Raw genomic sequence first — 13806 nt, 5'->3', positions numbered from 1 at the left:
TCAGTTGATACCACATTAAATTTTAACCGTAAAAGTGGAACTGCAAAGTACATTTTAAGTGGAATTGCAAAGTAAAAGTTTGTCATTGAAAATAAATAACATAACAGTAGCTCGAATAAAAAAAACAACAAAAGAAATAAATAGATCACATAAAATCTTTAAAGAAAATAAGCGATCATGAGTTGCTAAAATTAAATGAATTTTTAAATAGATATACTTCTCTACATCTGACCACATTTGTGAACATATACAATTTTATTGTTATTATTTAATTTATACAATAAAATTGTATCTGTCTGAATTGAATTCTGCCTTGGTGGTCATTAATATACTTTTGTGGTAAATTCTTTTATTTTTGATTTTTTTTTTAAATCAGTATAGCATTTTGCGTCATTAATAAGGGCCAACACAAATTACACCATTTAGCATCTGCTTCATGAATAGCTTGGCGGTTCTTTATTATGGCTCTTTTTGCGGTTGTCGATATCACCAGGCAGATGGTAGAGCAAATTAATGTTGGAGGGAAATAGTTATTATTTCGTTCTTTAGCTCCGACAGAGGGCTAAACCTTGAAGCCATAGTAAAACCACCTTGTTTTCCAAGGTTTAATTTCTCTGTTTTCCTGACGGATTACGCAGACCACCCGCAGATTGCCTATGTTTTTTTTGTTTATACCATAAGGTTTTGGAGATTACCACTCTAGTGGTCCCAGAGTCGACCCCTGCATCTTAAATACCTTACACCTCTCATTCGATCTGCGAGACAAGTCCGATAATGGCGATCATGAATACGATAGCGCTGGCCCGGTATACCGTGGCTCCATTAGTAAGAGGTCTCGCGGGGATTCCGAGGCTGGACAGGTTTTTACCATACATCAAACCTTCGCTAGTCGGGACCGCCATAGTTTGGCCTGATTTATTGGGATAAACCAAGCTAGTCATAGAAGGGCTAGTCAAGCTAGCCATGGTAGTGCTAATGGGAACTCTCTTCACACAACGCTTACGGTTCGCATCCACTCTCAAAATCACTTTACTCCGCTCCGCCCTATTTCCATTTGCCGTGACATGGCATTCATAGACCCCACTATCAGATTCTTTAGCGTTCACAATTGTTATTGTGTGTAATGTAGCAAACATCCTTTGATGAGTGTATTTATTGTCGCTCATGAGCACAGTTCCGTTGAAAGCTCGTTTAATTCGTCGTTGTGTGAGGTCCCGGTAGTAAAACCACTCGCTTGTCATGACAGGATTACTTAGTTTCCTCGTGTCAATTGTTGCCATCGCTGAACAATTCAGAGTAACGTTTCCTCCAGGACAACTAGATACATTATTGCACTCCACGATACGCAAATAAACAAAACATGTTCCGTGATTCATTGCGTCATGGTATTGAAATCGGTACATGCCTTCGTCGCTCTTCGATAGATTCCTTACAACGACAGAGTTATTGACGAGACTATACTTCTCTGTATTGGCTGTTAAAGCCCGTCTGCTCGTGTCTCGGGGTTCAAAATACCATATCGAGAAGTCAACCTGGTGGTCGTGACACGAGAGTACAACGGCTCGCTCGCACCGAAGAATGCGAACTTGTCGGACAACAAAAACTCTCGCTTTGGCAGTTTGTGTCGCCGCATAAAAAATGTCACCCGACAGGAATAGAGCAATCAAAACAGTTCCCAATACTGCCATAAAAAGAACGCGAGAATTTATAACCCAAGTCTTGATGCCTCTTACTGTAGTTTTCAGACAAGTCATGTAGCGCGCTTCAGCTCTCGACTTAGCACCTTTTCTCTGGGTCGACGAGGTGTGTTTTGAATTATAAAAGACATGCTTCTTCCTTCTAATTGTATTTCTGGGAAAGTCCCCTTTGTCATTACCAAAATCATTGGCTATCTGAACCGAGGCTTGGTAGAGCGAGCTGCAATACCCGGGCGAGACCGGAAGAAGTAATTGAAATATCATACGTCGTGCTATATGTAAACTAGATTAATGTCTTTATCGCCCGCTAATTGATTTCTAGGAAATCCGAATTCACTTATAAACGATTATGATAAATCTATCTAAAGGATTGTTTTAAAAATTCACCCACAACCGATTTAATAAGTCTTTTATTAGCGTAACTGGTCCCGGCGATTTGTTTTAGTTTACATTGCAATGACCTTCAGAAAATGCCACAACTACACATCAAAATGGCATAAGCAAAGATTCGGTCAAGTTTTTGTGAATAGAAAATTGGGGAATTGATTTGATCTGAATATTAATGGTCGCTAAATATTGTTAGTCTATTACTTGCCGGACGCGACAGGAAGTCGAACACGGGCACCAGAGTGCAAGACGTCAGATAAATAATGCCAAGAGGTGTCAAAGATAGCGATCAAAAGGACGACGACGACTGCTTTATATAATAGCGAAATCAAAATGCGTTCGCCCTTGGCGTTTCAACTCCAAACTAATGGTTATGCAATAAGCAAAACATTGAGACCAGCAACGGCTAAACTAGGCGACATGTCGCGCGATACATTTATACACTGCAAACTTTCTCATCCTCAAACTGGAATTTTCAGGTAGTGGTTTGGTGGGAAACGGCTGATTAGTGTGCTTCATATTAAATTCGCAATGAAACTCAAATGTCGTGCTCTCTTGTCCAGGCGAGTCTCCGCCCTGGGTCCACGAGGACAACACAAATAGGTGAAATTAAATATATTTTCCAAATATTATTTTTTAATGACCATAAAGACAAAAAAAGGGGATGGGAAGAAAGAAAAAACTTAGTTTGAGCATTTTGTTTTCTCACACCCCGCCTTCCCCTGCTAGCATCAGAGGCCTCTTTTCTTAGTATTTGGTTGTGCTGGGGCCAAACCAAATAGAAAAAAAATTGCTTGGCTATCGTTTTGACAGTTGTTCGGAGTTAAGTAGGCAGTGTTTTACCCACACAGCTCTGCGAGCCTGGTTAATCACCACAGGCAACCCGTGCATAAATTATTCTGTGCTTGAGCAACACAGCGATCCTTAGATCATATGTATACCTCCGGTGTTCAACTTCCGGTTAGTACTATAATATAAAAGGGCTGTCATCGGCCTGTGACCGCTATGGTCATTCTTGAGTATGACCGTAAAGTACATATAAGCTAGTTTCTTCAGAAAAGTATCACATGTTAGTTGAGCATGCGCATGCGCCTTCGTCACTGACGTCAATCGGTCTTCTATGGTTAGTCCAAAGCTGTTAGTTTGCAAACAAATTAAGTTCTTGCCGATTCGCGTCTAACACAGATAATCGCATCTAAAAACACAGATAATCTCACTACTCATATTAGAACTCATCAGAGAACTTTATTTAAATTGGAACAAACTGAGTCAAATCCGGTAAAAAAAAACAAAACAAAACAAAAAAGTTGTCATATCCACTCCATCTCGTCTAGCTCATCCGAGGATGCCTGGAAACTACTTCTGCTCCACTGGGGCTGCAGCGGCAGTGGTGCTCTCCTTGGCTTGGTGGGCACGCAACACACTCACAGCTTCATCAACCTGATGCAAGTGAAATAGAGTGAATAAATGAAGAAAAAACAGGATGGAATGGAAGTGAATTAGAGTGAATAAATGAAGAAATACAGGATGGAATGGAAGTGAATTAGAGTGAATAAATGAATAAATACAGGATGGAATGGAAGTAAAATGCAGTGAATGAATGAAGCAAATCCTGTATGGGATGGAAGTAAATTAGAGTGAATGGATGAATCAAAAGCAGGATAGGATGGAAGTAAAATACTGTGAATAAATGAACCAGCTCCATGAGGGGATGCAAGTAAAATGCAGTTAATAAATGAAGTAAATCCAGGAGGGATGTTAGTAAAATAGAGTGAATGAATGAAGTAAATCCAGGAGGGATGTTAGTAAAATAGAGTTAATGAATGAAGTAAATCCAGGAGGGATGTTAGTAAAATGCAGTTAATAAATGAAGTAAATCCAGGAGGGATGTTAGTAAAATAGAGTGAATGAATGAAGTAAATCCAGGAGGGATGTTAGTAAAATAGAGTGAATGAATGAAGTAAACCCAGGAGGGATGTTAGTAAAATAGAGTGAATGAATGAAGTAAATCCAGGAGGGATGTTAGTAAAATAGAGTGAATGAATGAAGCAAATCCAGGAGGGATGTTAGTAAAATGCAGTTAATAAATGAAGTAAATCCAGGAGGGATGTTAGTAAAATGCAGTTAATAAATGAAGTAAATCCAGGAGGGATGTTAGTAAAATGCAGTTAATAAATGAAGTAAATCCAGGAGGGATGTTAGTAAAATGCAGTTAATAAATGAAGTAAATCCAGGAGGGATGTTAGTAAAATAGAGTGAATGAATGAAGCAAATCCAGGATCGGATGGAAGTAAAATATAGGGAATTAAGCAAATCCAAGATATTATATGTGAAACATGTCCTCTCCTATATATTTTGGTGATTTTGTTTGCTGTGTTAGGAACAGAAGTAAGAAAAATACCCTTTACTTTTCTTATATTTAAAAGGCAACCTGTGTTAATCTCAAAACCTATATTATACATAATAACTAACCCTAAAATAAAAATCTTCAAGAATGTTTGACAGAATTTAGTCCAACCAAATATCAGACATTGACATGTCAGTACGCACTTGCACACATTCCTCGTTTTTTTAGGACGCATTTCTTTATATATGCCTATATGCAATAAAAACACCCAAACAGTTGTATTCGTTAACCAGAGTATAAATACGGTTCACCAAAATGTGGTAGCCGACTCTGCAAAATTTCTTTCTTTTGGCAAGAGTCAACTACCAGATTTTTAGCGAAACCCCCCTATATGCAGTAACACGCACCTTCATCTGTAGGGCATCACGTGACTCAAGCATATGCAGAAGCTCTGCATTGTCAATCTCCAGCAGCATGCCGGTGATCTTGCCCGCCATATCAGGGTGGTTGGTCTGGATCAGAGGGAAGAGTCGTTCACCCAGCATCTGCTTCTGCTCCTGCGGGGTCGCAGCTGCCAAAACACTTGGGTTCAAAGGCTCCTGACCCTACACACCACAGCACAGAATTTTGTTAATTGATAAGGATTTGATATGAGTCATGGTAAGAACAATTGCATCACTATCCCGTACACTCCTTATAGTCCATCTCCACTCAACATAGCATTATCCCCACAATGACCCTCCCGCCCTCACCCCTGCCACCTACCTCTACCCGTATCACAACCATTATTCCCCTTTTATGTCCCCCTTCTCCCCAGGTGCCATGGTACGAATACCCGCTTTTAACCAAACACTTGGGTTCAAAGGCTCCTGACCCTACACACCACAGTACAGATTTGTGTTAATTGATAAGGATTTGATATGAGTCTTCTAAAGGCAAGGAAAACTGGGTCTCAAAGGCTCCTTACCCAACATAAATCATTAAATCATGTTCACCAGCCTGCAATACTTATAATTATCTAGCTCCCTTTTCAAAATAGTAAGAAATAGCTAGGAAATCAGCAAATACAAGCTTCTGTTTAGATGTGAAATGTTTCCTGTTTGCTTGGGTGAAAAAAGTGCCAATTATAGGTGGATAAATATAGCCATAGACATTATTTTAAGGTTGCTATAGATATGTTATGGTGTTATGTTACATATGTCCTGGTTGCTTAGGAATCGTGATCATGTGTGAAAGGTTGCTATGGAGACATGAAAGTGTAGAGTCGATAATATTATGGAGATGTTATTGTTGCCACGCTTACCCCTGGTATTCCCTGGCCACCTTCTGGCATCTGCCCAGCTGGAGGGGGGTTGCGCACAGTCTGAGAGAACTTGTAGGGCTGCCTCTGGGGTGGGACACCACCCATTCTGGCTTGTTGCACCGGCATGCGTGGCATCCCAGCAGGTCCTCCCTGAGGCATGCCAGCCTGGGGGCCAACATTCCTTGGTTGGACCTGTCGCACCCCACGAGCCCTAGGGACTTGCCCGCCCATATTCTGGACTCCAGTTGGGCGCATCTGCTGCTGTTGTTGCTGCGGTGGCATGCCCCAACGTGGGCGCACTTGCGGCATTTGAGGTGTGAAGAATGGACGCTGTCCCTATATTAGAAAATATCAATTTCGCTCAGTGAGGAAATTTTAAGAAGCACACATTTGAAGCATAGCTATTAGCGAAATTGCATTAGTAGGCTTTTATTCTATTTATTCTGATGAGCTGCCGTACTAGTAGGCTACAAGTTATACCCTATAAGTAGCTAAGCACTAATGACTAGACATTTTGGCTATAAAAATCACCTACAATAGTATGTGGTTAAATTCATTCCTTTTGCCCTCATGGTCTTCGAGTCAATAACCCATTCAGCCTTTGGCATAACTGTTAAAGCCGCCTTATAACCAGTTTACTGTTAGTTGATTACGTAACAATTAATCTCCAATTATTTTTAAGGAAAACACACAAGAAAATTCAAAATTGTGAAAGCAGTGTGTCTATTGGAGGTTTCTTTGAGGATGTGATTGATAATTTAGAGCGGATGGCCTGTTATGGTTATGGAACAGTGTGGACAAAAATACCGAAAATACAAATTTAACAATTACTGAATCCCTACATTAAATACTACCATGTTCTGGAACGATATGTACTGTTTGGCATTTTTCTTTGCCCATGTCTACAATCTTCCTCATTTGTTGGTCTTGTCAAAGGTGAGAAACGCAACACAGCAGTGGTCGATAAGCTAACTTTTGAATTTATGTACAATATAGATGTCTCGAACTGCATAAAATTTGGCAGAGTGACAGAGCAATACCTCAATAACAAAAGTGTGTGTGCAGTGTGTAAATCAATCAAAAGTTATTGAAATTTGATAACCGGATATGGCTGAAATTTGCATACTGTAACTTTGAAATATAATTACTTTTGAATGAAACTAGAAAGATATCAAAAATAAAAAACATACTATTTTTAACAAGCATGTGCTCACGGGGTATGGTACCTAAATTCTTTCAAGACACCTATATTGGTTTAGATTTAACTGCCATTTTTAAAAACAGTTTACTTTTAAGCCTAAAAAAACATACATAGGTGGATTCTTCAATTTATAATGATACATTTGATACCTCTTTGTATAGTTTGGATAAATTGTGTGTGCATAATCATTTTTTTTTCTGGGACCATGTTGCGAAACTGTTTCATAACATTAAATAGCACAGATTCTTATGTCTCTTGAAGTAATCTGGTGACAATGCGGCTTTAATTGCCAACTGGAATATTTGTTTTTAAATTGTAATTGTAGTATGAAACATGAAAATGGTAAGATAAAATAAGCATTTTAGACAATTATCATTACCTGCACAGGCTGCATGTAGAAGCCACCTGCCTGAGGAAACACTTGACCGGGCTGCTGTCCTGCCGCCTGTCAATCATAGACACATGCCATTAGAATAATACATCAAACACCCAAAATTATATCTTGGTAAAAAACATTTAAGGCGGTACGGAAGGAAACTTGCAAAATAAGCTCTATCTGTATCAGGATTTATTCAATCGAACTGAAACCTGTCAATCAAAAACTAGACACAATTTAGAAACTTTTAATTAGTTGCGAAAAATTAAAATTCAAGATTCGCTCGATTATTCCGAATTTTAATTTTTCACAACTAATTCCTCGCATTTCAATTTTTTTGGCGCATTCTGATGAAAAGTTTTATTTTATCCTTAGGTATTATATACTGAATTTATATTGGGTTACATCTTTTGCTCTAGAGTGAAAAAAGGGTGTTTTTGGCTTATTGACAGTCTGCGCCGAACTCCTCAAATTTCTTTTAGATATGACTAAAATGTAATTTGTATTTTAGGTTAATTTGAGCAGGTATTTGCGTTGTTTGCCTTTTGTACCGCCAAGAGGAATCTCAAACAGTGTGCTTGGGATTTGCTGGCAACTGCACATTGGTATTCACAGCTACCGCAGACACCCAATAATAATATTCCTGTACGCCCACTACTATCACCTGCAACAGCCTTCACACGAAAAGGGCGTGCAGAACCACAGGGCAACCCCATTCCTGCCACACCCACAACACAACCCCCCCCCCCTCACAAAAGCACAGTAAAACAACTATAAAATACCCTATATTACCCCTCTTATTTGAGACACCCTGTAATAGTCAGATTTTGATTTTACGCAAAAAAAAGTTTTATCTGTATAACGTTAGGAAAGTATATATTTCTTTTTCTAAATAAATGAATGTTTTAAATGGGTTACAAGCTACAAAATTATGCCTTGTGCATGTGTACTGAATGACTTCTTTTGCTAAACCTGCTCCCATAAAACAACAACAAAAGCTATACCAAACTATTGCCAAAAAGTATGTATATAATCTAAAGATTATGCGATACCCAAATGAAAATGATAAACACAGATCACTGCACATACCTGGTGCATGCGTAACCCTGAGATGCGATGCATGTGTTGTGCAGCCAACTGGGCTTTGCGCTCCTCACGCCTCTGGGCCAGGGCCACATACAATGGCTTGGAGATGAGGATTCTGCCATTCATCTCAGTCACTGCCTTAGTGGCCTCCTCAGGGGAGGAGAAACACACAAAGCCAAACCCTACAAACACATTGCATTAGTACACAAGAAACACACAAGGTCAAACACATTTCATTAGTACATGAGAAACACAAAGCGAAATCCTACAAACACATTTCATTTGTACATGAGAAACACACAAAGCCAAATCCTACAAACACATTTGATTAGCACACGAGAAACACACAAAGCCAAATCCTACAAAAGACATTTGATTAGCACATGAGAAACACACAAAGCAAGACCCTACAAACACATATGACCGGCACTGCTGTGTTGTGCTCCTCATTTTCAAGACTAATAATGCTATGGTCATTGCCTGTTAGAGCTAGGGGTAGTGCCCAGTAGAGCTAGGGGTATAACCCAGTAGAGCTGTGGGGATCGCATAGTAGTGCTATGGATATTGGTGTACACACCTTTAGAGTTGCCCTTGTCGTCCTTCATGACCTTGGCACTAGAGATGGTACCATAGGGTGAGAATTCCTCCCTCAAGCGCTCGTCATCAATGGGGTCATCCAAGTTCTTGATGTAGAGGTTCACGCCCTGGAAGCGGTTGATGCGTTCTTGGCGCTTCTTCTCAATCTCTGCCTTTACCTCTGCTGCACGCTCTGCACGCTTCTTGGCACGCCCAGCCCACAGTCTACGTCCCCCGATCTCCTTGCCATTCAGGACATTGACAGCCTAACAAAGAAAGCTTGTTTAGATCTATCTAAAACAAGGAACCTTTTTGACCCAAGAAACAAATAACAAAATAATGGATGGATTGTTTAAATTCATCATTGATTGAAAAATAGATTTATTGGTCAGAAGAACATGTGCAAGAAAGGATACCTGCCTTCTGCTATATAGTTGCTAATTGACTGTAGTTGTAGTTAAAGTGAGTTTATTGCAGCATGAAATGTGCAGATTGCCTTTTTGTGGTTCAACATTTTCTCCCTGTTCTTATAAGCTAGTCAATGTAAGCATGAAATGTGCTGATATTCTTAGTGTGGATCAAGTTATATTCCTTGTGCCTATGAGCTAGCTGACCATAGCATGAAATGTGTTGATATCCCATGTGTGGATCAAGTTATATTCCACCTTTCACCTTAAAGCTAGGCAACAGTATTATGCAATGTGCAGATATTGTAGGTGAGGTTCAAGCTTTTTTTCCTTGTGCCTATAAGCTAGTTGAATGAAGCATGAAATGTGCTGTTATCCCATGTGTGGATCAAGCTTTACCTCCTCCGCCTCCTCTGGGGTCTCAAAGCTGACAAAACCAAAGCCCTTGCTCTTGCCCTCAGGGTCAGTCATGACCTTCAGACTGACAATTTTACCAGCCTCTGCACAGATCTCCTTCATCTGCTCGTCATCCATATCGTCACCAAAGTTCTTCACATACACATTAGTGAACTTCTTGGGCTGGGTACCCATTTTCTCAATGCGCTCTTTCTTGGACATCCAGCGACCCACAAAGCTAAATGAGAAAAGAAGATTTGGGTAATTTTGGGATTATAACATATATATTCTTGTAATCGCTTCACACAAACTGCATTACGACACCAATACAAAGTAGTGCTTTTCTTACAGAAAATCTCAAACACTATTCTCTCCCAGGCAAAAATGATTTATTGAATACAGTAATGCCATTAACAGTGGTGTGACATTGTATTTTTGTGAATGTTATTTTTGTACAGTTCAGCACATCATGATGCTGCCTGTTTCCACGAGAGCATAGGATAGATTAGCATAGGCAACTGGCAGTTATCTTTGTTCAACAATGTTTGCTTTTTTAATGGCTGTGAGTTTGGCCATACAAGCCCTTGGTTTAGAGTTAGGAGGTTTCTTCGCCCCTGCTTTTCGGCCACAAAAGCCACCCCTGAACCCTACACCAAGAGCTTATATGCCTAAAGACAGTCAACAAAACATTAAATCCTGCATCCTGGAAAACCTATGGTGAAACCTCTTCAAATATGTTATGGAACACTACAACCACCGCGTTACCTCCCGAAATGCACACACGATACAGTATTGGAATATGGTGTATCAACTATTTATATTTATTTACAATATCAATCGAACAGATATTTCTGTACAATTGGACCATGTCAGATTTTTCTGAGGTTTTCCAGTGATTGACACTTCTTGGCTGTATTTTGTCACAGGATGAATAGAAAACTAGAGCTTCTGGTAACATGGTTTTACTAACTATTGTGTTCTGAATGGTCAAAACGACCCTAACTCAGACATGGCAAGAATTATACATTTCCTCGATAACTCGAAGCAACTCGACCGTGATTATTTGTTTGGAAAGTGGAACAGGAAATCTTGAAATTGTTAATTCATAATTCCGGTGGATTGTGTAATACCAGCGGGGTTTAGAAGCACGTGGCAAACAACTGAGTTCATTTAATTTTAGATACCAAGATATTGGACAAAACTGGCACAAATTACTAGAGACCTAGATAAAATACTCAAAATTATAATCTTCTTATAATTGACGACGATATAATAAATGAATGGTGAAAACTGCTATTCATTTATATAACTTAACAGTTCGAAATCAATTCTTATTCACATGAAATATTTGGTCCTGTTATTGCTTGTTGTTTATCACACATGAAGTGATCATTACCGGTTGTAGTAAAAGGTGTGATAGTAGCGGATTATAAAACTTACACCTTCTTGTCGTTCAACAACATGCCGTCAACTCGGGCAATGGCTTCCAAGGCAGCATCTTCTGTCTCGAAGTGAACGAAGCCGTAGCCTTTCGGGTTTCCCAGTTCATCTTGGGCAATCTTACACGACAGGATGTTCCCAAAGGCGCTGAAGGTGTCGTAGAGAGACTTATTGTCAATACTCTTGTCCAGGTTCTTGATGAAAATGTTTCCCACTCCGGATTTTCGAAGCGAAGGGTCTCGTTGCTGCCACATGATTCGACATGGACGACCCTTGATGGGGTCGAAATTCATCGTGTCAAGCGCTTTCTCGGCTAGAAAATAGATAAAATAATTATAAGAAGCACTCTTTCAAATAGGAAACGATATAGTATATGATTTTTGTTCGATCTAAAGATTAATTTGAGGTTAATTCTCGCTTAGAGTAACCCCAACATGTGGGAAGTTTTAACTCTTACCATGACCGGGTTGCTGAAAGTTCACATACGCGTACCCAAGAGATCGTCTTGTCACTAGATCACGGCAAACACGGATAGATAAAACCGACCCAGCAGTACTAAACTTCTCGTACAGCATGGCTTCGGTTACATCTGGAGCTAAATCTCCAACGTACAACGATGCAATGGGGTAGTTCGCGGCGCCGGTAGATGGATTCATCTCGATTTTACGTCTTGTCCTTGCTTTGTATTTACTTGAATCTTTTGGTTTTCAAGGTTTTTGGAAAGCTTTAAGATTTTTTTGGAAAGCTTTTTGAAAATTTTATCCTTTTTTTGGTTGTTTTCCGGTGTTTTTTATATTTTTTTGGCGGTTTTAGCCGATTTCTCGCTAAAACCAGTTTGAAATCTCTAAACGCAGTCTAAAGTCGAGAGTGGGAGGAAGTGAAGGGACACTTGGCCCTTATATGGACGCAGGGGGGTCCCACATGAAACCTAGGGCTAGCCTTTTGATTGGTCAATTCGTACTTCCGTCAATGACATCATTCCGGAAAAAGATTCGCACGAGCGAAAGTCGTCGGACCACGTGTAGTATATTTGGAGCTGCCGCGTACCCCAGGCGTCTCAAGTCAGTAAAAACAAGGTGAATCAAAGGCTCTCTTAGCCAACTCATGAATGCAAATGTTTTTCCTAGTTATTTTCTTGTGTACATAAAAGATAAACAGGATAGTGGGACAAAGCATGAACACATGCAAGGTGCTGAGAGTACATAAAAATGTCCGTATACCTTTTTCTTTTTTTCGATGTTGTGACACACCAGAACAGTATAATTAATTATTATCATAAAAAAGTATCGTAATGATCGAAAAGCTTTTTGCTAGCATGTCAATGTTCAGCATATTCTTTCCGGAAACAAAATAAAATACCCACAATAATTGATCACGCTACTGTCATACAATGTGTTTTATGCATGTTAACATTCTACGCAAAAATCGTTATTCGATGAAGAAGCGGGGGCCATATGTTTGTACGAGTTTTGTTTGATATTTAGTTTAGTTGATTGGGAAGAATTGTGAAAAAGTAATTTGTGGAAATCTATCCTCTTCTACTTGTCCTTCGAACAGAGGCTTTTTCCTTATTAACCTGCGACCAGAGACCCAGCTAACAGATCCTTTACCTAATGTTTATTGGGCTTAAAAGTCGCAGTTTTACTAGTCGCTATTCCAGCACAAATTCAAACAAACAACGCGAAAACCCAGAGACGCGAATCGTCAAGTACTAAAAGCAAGAGAATTAAAAGCTTTGCTAGCATTTTACTTGAAAAAAAATTTTGGCCCAGGTGGAGCTAATTGCAATAGAACATACTAATAGTCCCCAAAAATCCCTTTGGTTGAACCTGATATATGTGATTTTTCCATTTCGGACCAAAACCACAGGGTCGCTAAAACAGAAAAAAGTAAAATACACGTCTTAATCAGTACATCAGGCCATTGGTTAAAGTTGATTTAAGACACAGTTTGGATATCCAAACAAAGCAAATTGCCCCTGTTTTATATCTGTTTCCAATATTTCTGTATTCCCAAAAAACACAACCCGCTTCGAAAACCCTACAAAAATTGAAAATACAAGTCTGAATCAGAAAATTTCAAAGGTTAGTTTGCCAAAAATAATTAAATGAGTATCGAAATAATGCAAGTTATCCATGTTATATTTTTATTTCAAATATTTTCTCCACGAATGTATTTCTGCATTCTTCACGTCATTGATAGACCTATATGTGACAGCAACTCAGTATTCAATACATGTAATAGCAGCAGTAATCAGGAACACTTTTCTTTAGGTTTTACGACCAGCCCAGAGAAAGCTAGTTACACTTCTAATGAAACTAAACGTCTAGCTCGATTAGTCCAGAATTGTGTCAAGTCTGACTTTTATACTTTCCACACGATCTATCAGCGATCCATTGTGCTCGAGGCAAATCTGTTCGCATTAGCACAAGCTTTTCCTGCGAACGTTCCCATCCCCAATTCCCAGGGAGGAGTTCACAGTCTCCTCTCCACTGTTTAAGTCGGTAGAATATTCGTAAGCTGTGAAAAGCGAAAGCTGCATACGTCGCAGGCATAAATAGAACCACTCTCTATCCCCGACACATGCAGC

At 39.4% G+C, this 13806-nt stretch overlaps 1 protein-coding gene across 2 annotated transcripts; it reads right to left on the bottom strand.

Annotated features, from left to right (window-relative positions):
* Window positions 1–3309: 3309 nt before the first annotated feature.
* LOC5504411 (polyadenylate-binding protein 4-like) lies at window positions 3310–12114 on the bottom strand. 2 transcript variants are annotated; one of them, XM_032372722.2, is made up of 9 exons: window positions 11674–12113; window positions 11217–11529; window positions 9780–10014; window positions 8975–9239; window positions 8401–8579; window positions 7315–7380; window positions 5735–6070; window positions 4839–5036; window positions 3310–3524 (listed from the first exon to the last, which is right to left on the bottom strand). In XM_032372722.2, exons 1-9 carry the CDS (start codon window positions 11870–11872, stop codon window positions 3441–3443), a joined length of 1875 nt encoding a protein of 624 aa, XP_032228613.1. In that variant the 5' UTR covers window positions 11873–12113; the 3' UTR covers window positions 3310–3440. The 2 variants fall into 2 exon arrangements, with proteins under 2 accessions (XP_032228613.1, XP_032228614.2); XM_032372723.2 differs by lacking the exon at window positions 3310–3524 and having other exon boundaries at window positions 4981–5306; window positions 11674–12114.
* Between the last annotated feature and the right edge of the window lie 1692 nt (window positions 12115–13806).

Source organism: Nematostella vectensis, chromosome 11, assembly GCF_932526225.1.
Source record: "Nematostella vectensis chromosome 11, jaNemVect1.1, whole genome shotgun sequence".
Lineage (NCBI taxonomy): Eukaryota > Metazoa > Cnidaria > Anthozoa > Actiniaria > Edwardsiidae > Nematostella > Nematostella vectensis.
This window is presented reverse-complemented; position numbering and strand designations above follow the sequence as displayed.

Bases quoted from the DNA above. Each gene is read 5' to 3' on its own strand.
- LOC5504411 (XM_032372722.2), bottom strand. From the start codon at position 11,872: ATGAATCCATCTACCGGCGCCGCGAACTACCCCATTGCATCGTTGTAC. The intron at 11,530-11,673 runs GTAAGAGTTAAA...TCTATTTTCTAG, and splicing joins CTTTCAGCAACCCGGTCATG to CCGAGAAAGCGCTTGACACG. The intron at 10,015-11,216 runs GTAAGTTTTATA...TTTCTCATTTAG, and splicing joins TTGTTGAACGACAAGAAGGT to CTTTGTGGGTCGCTGGATGT.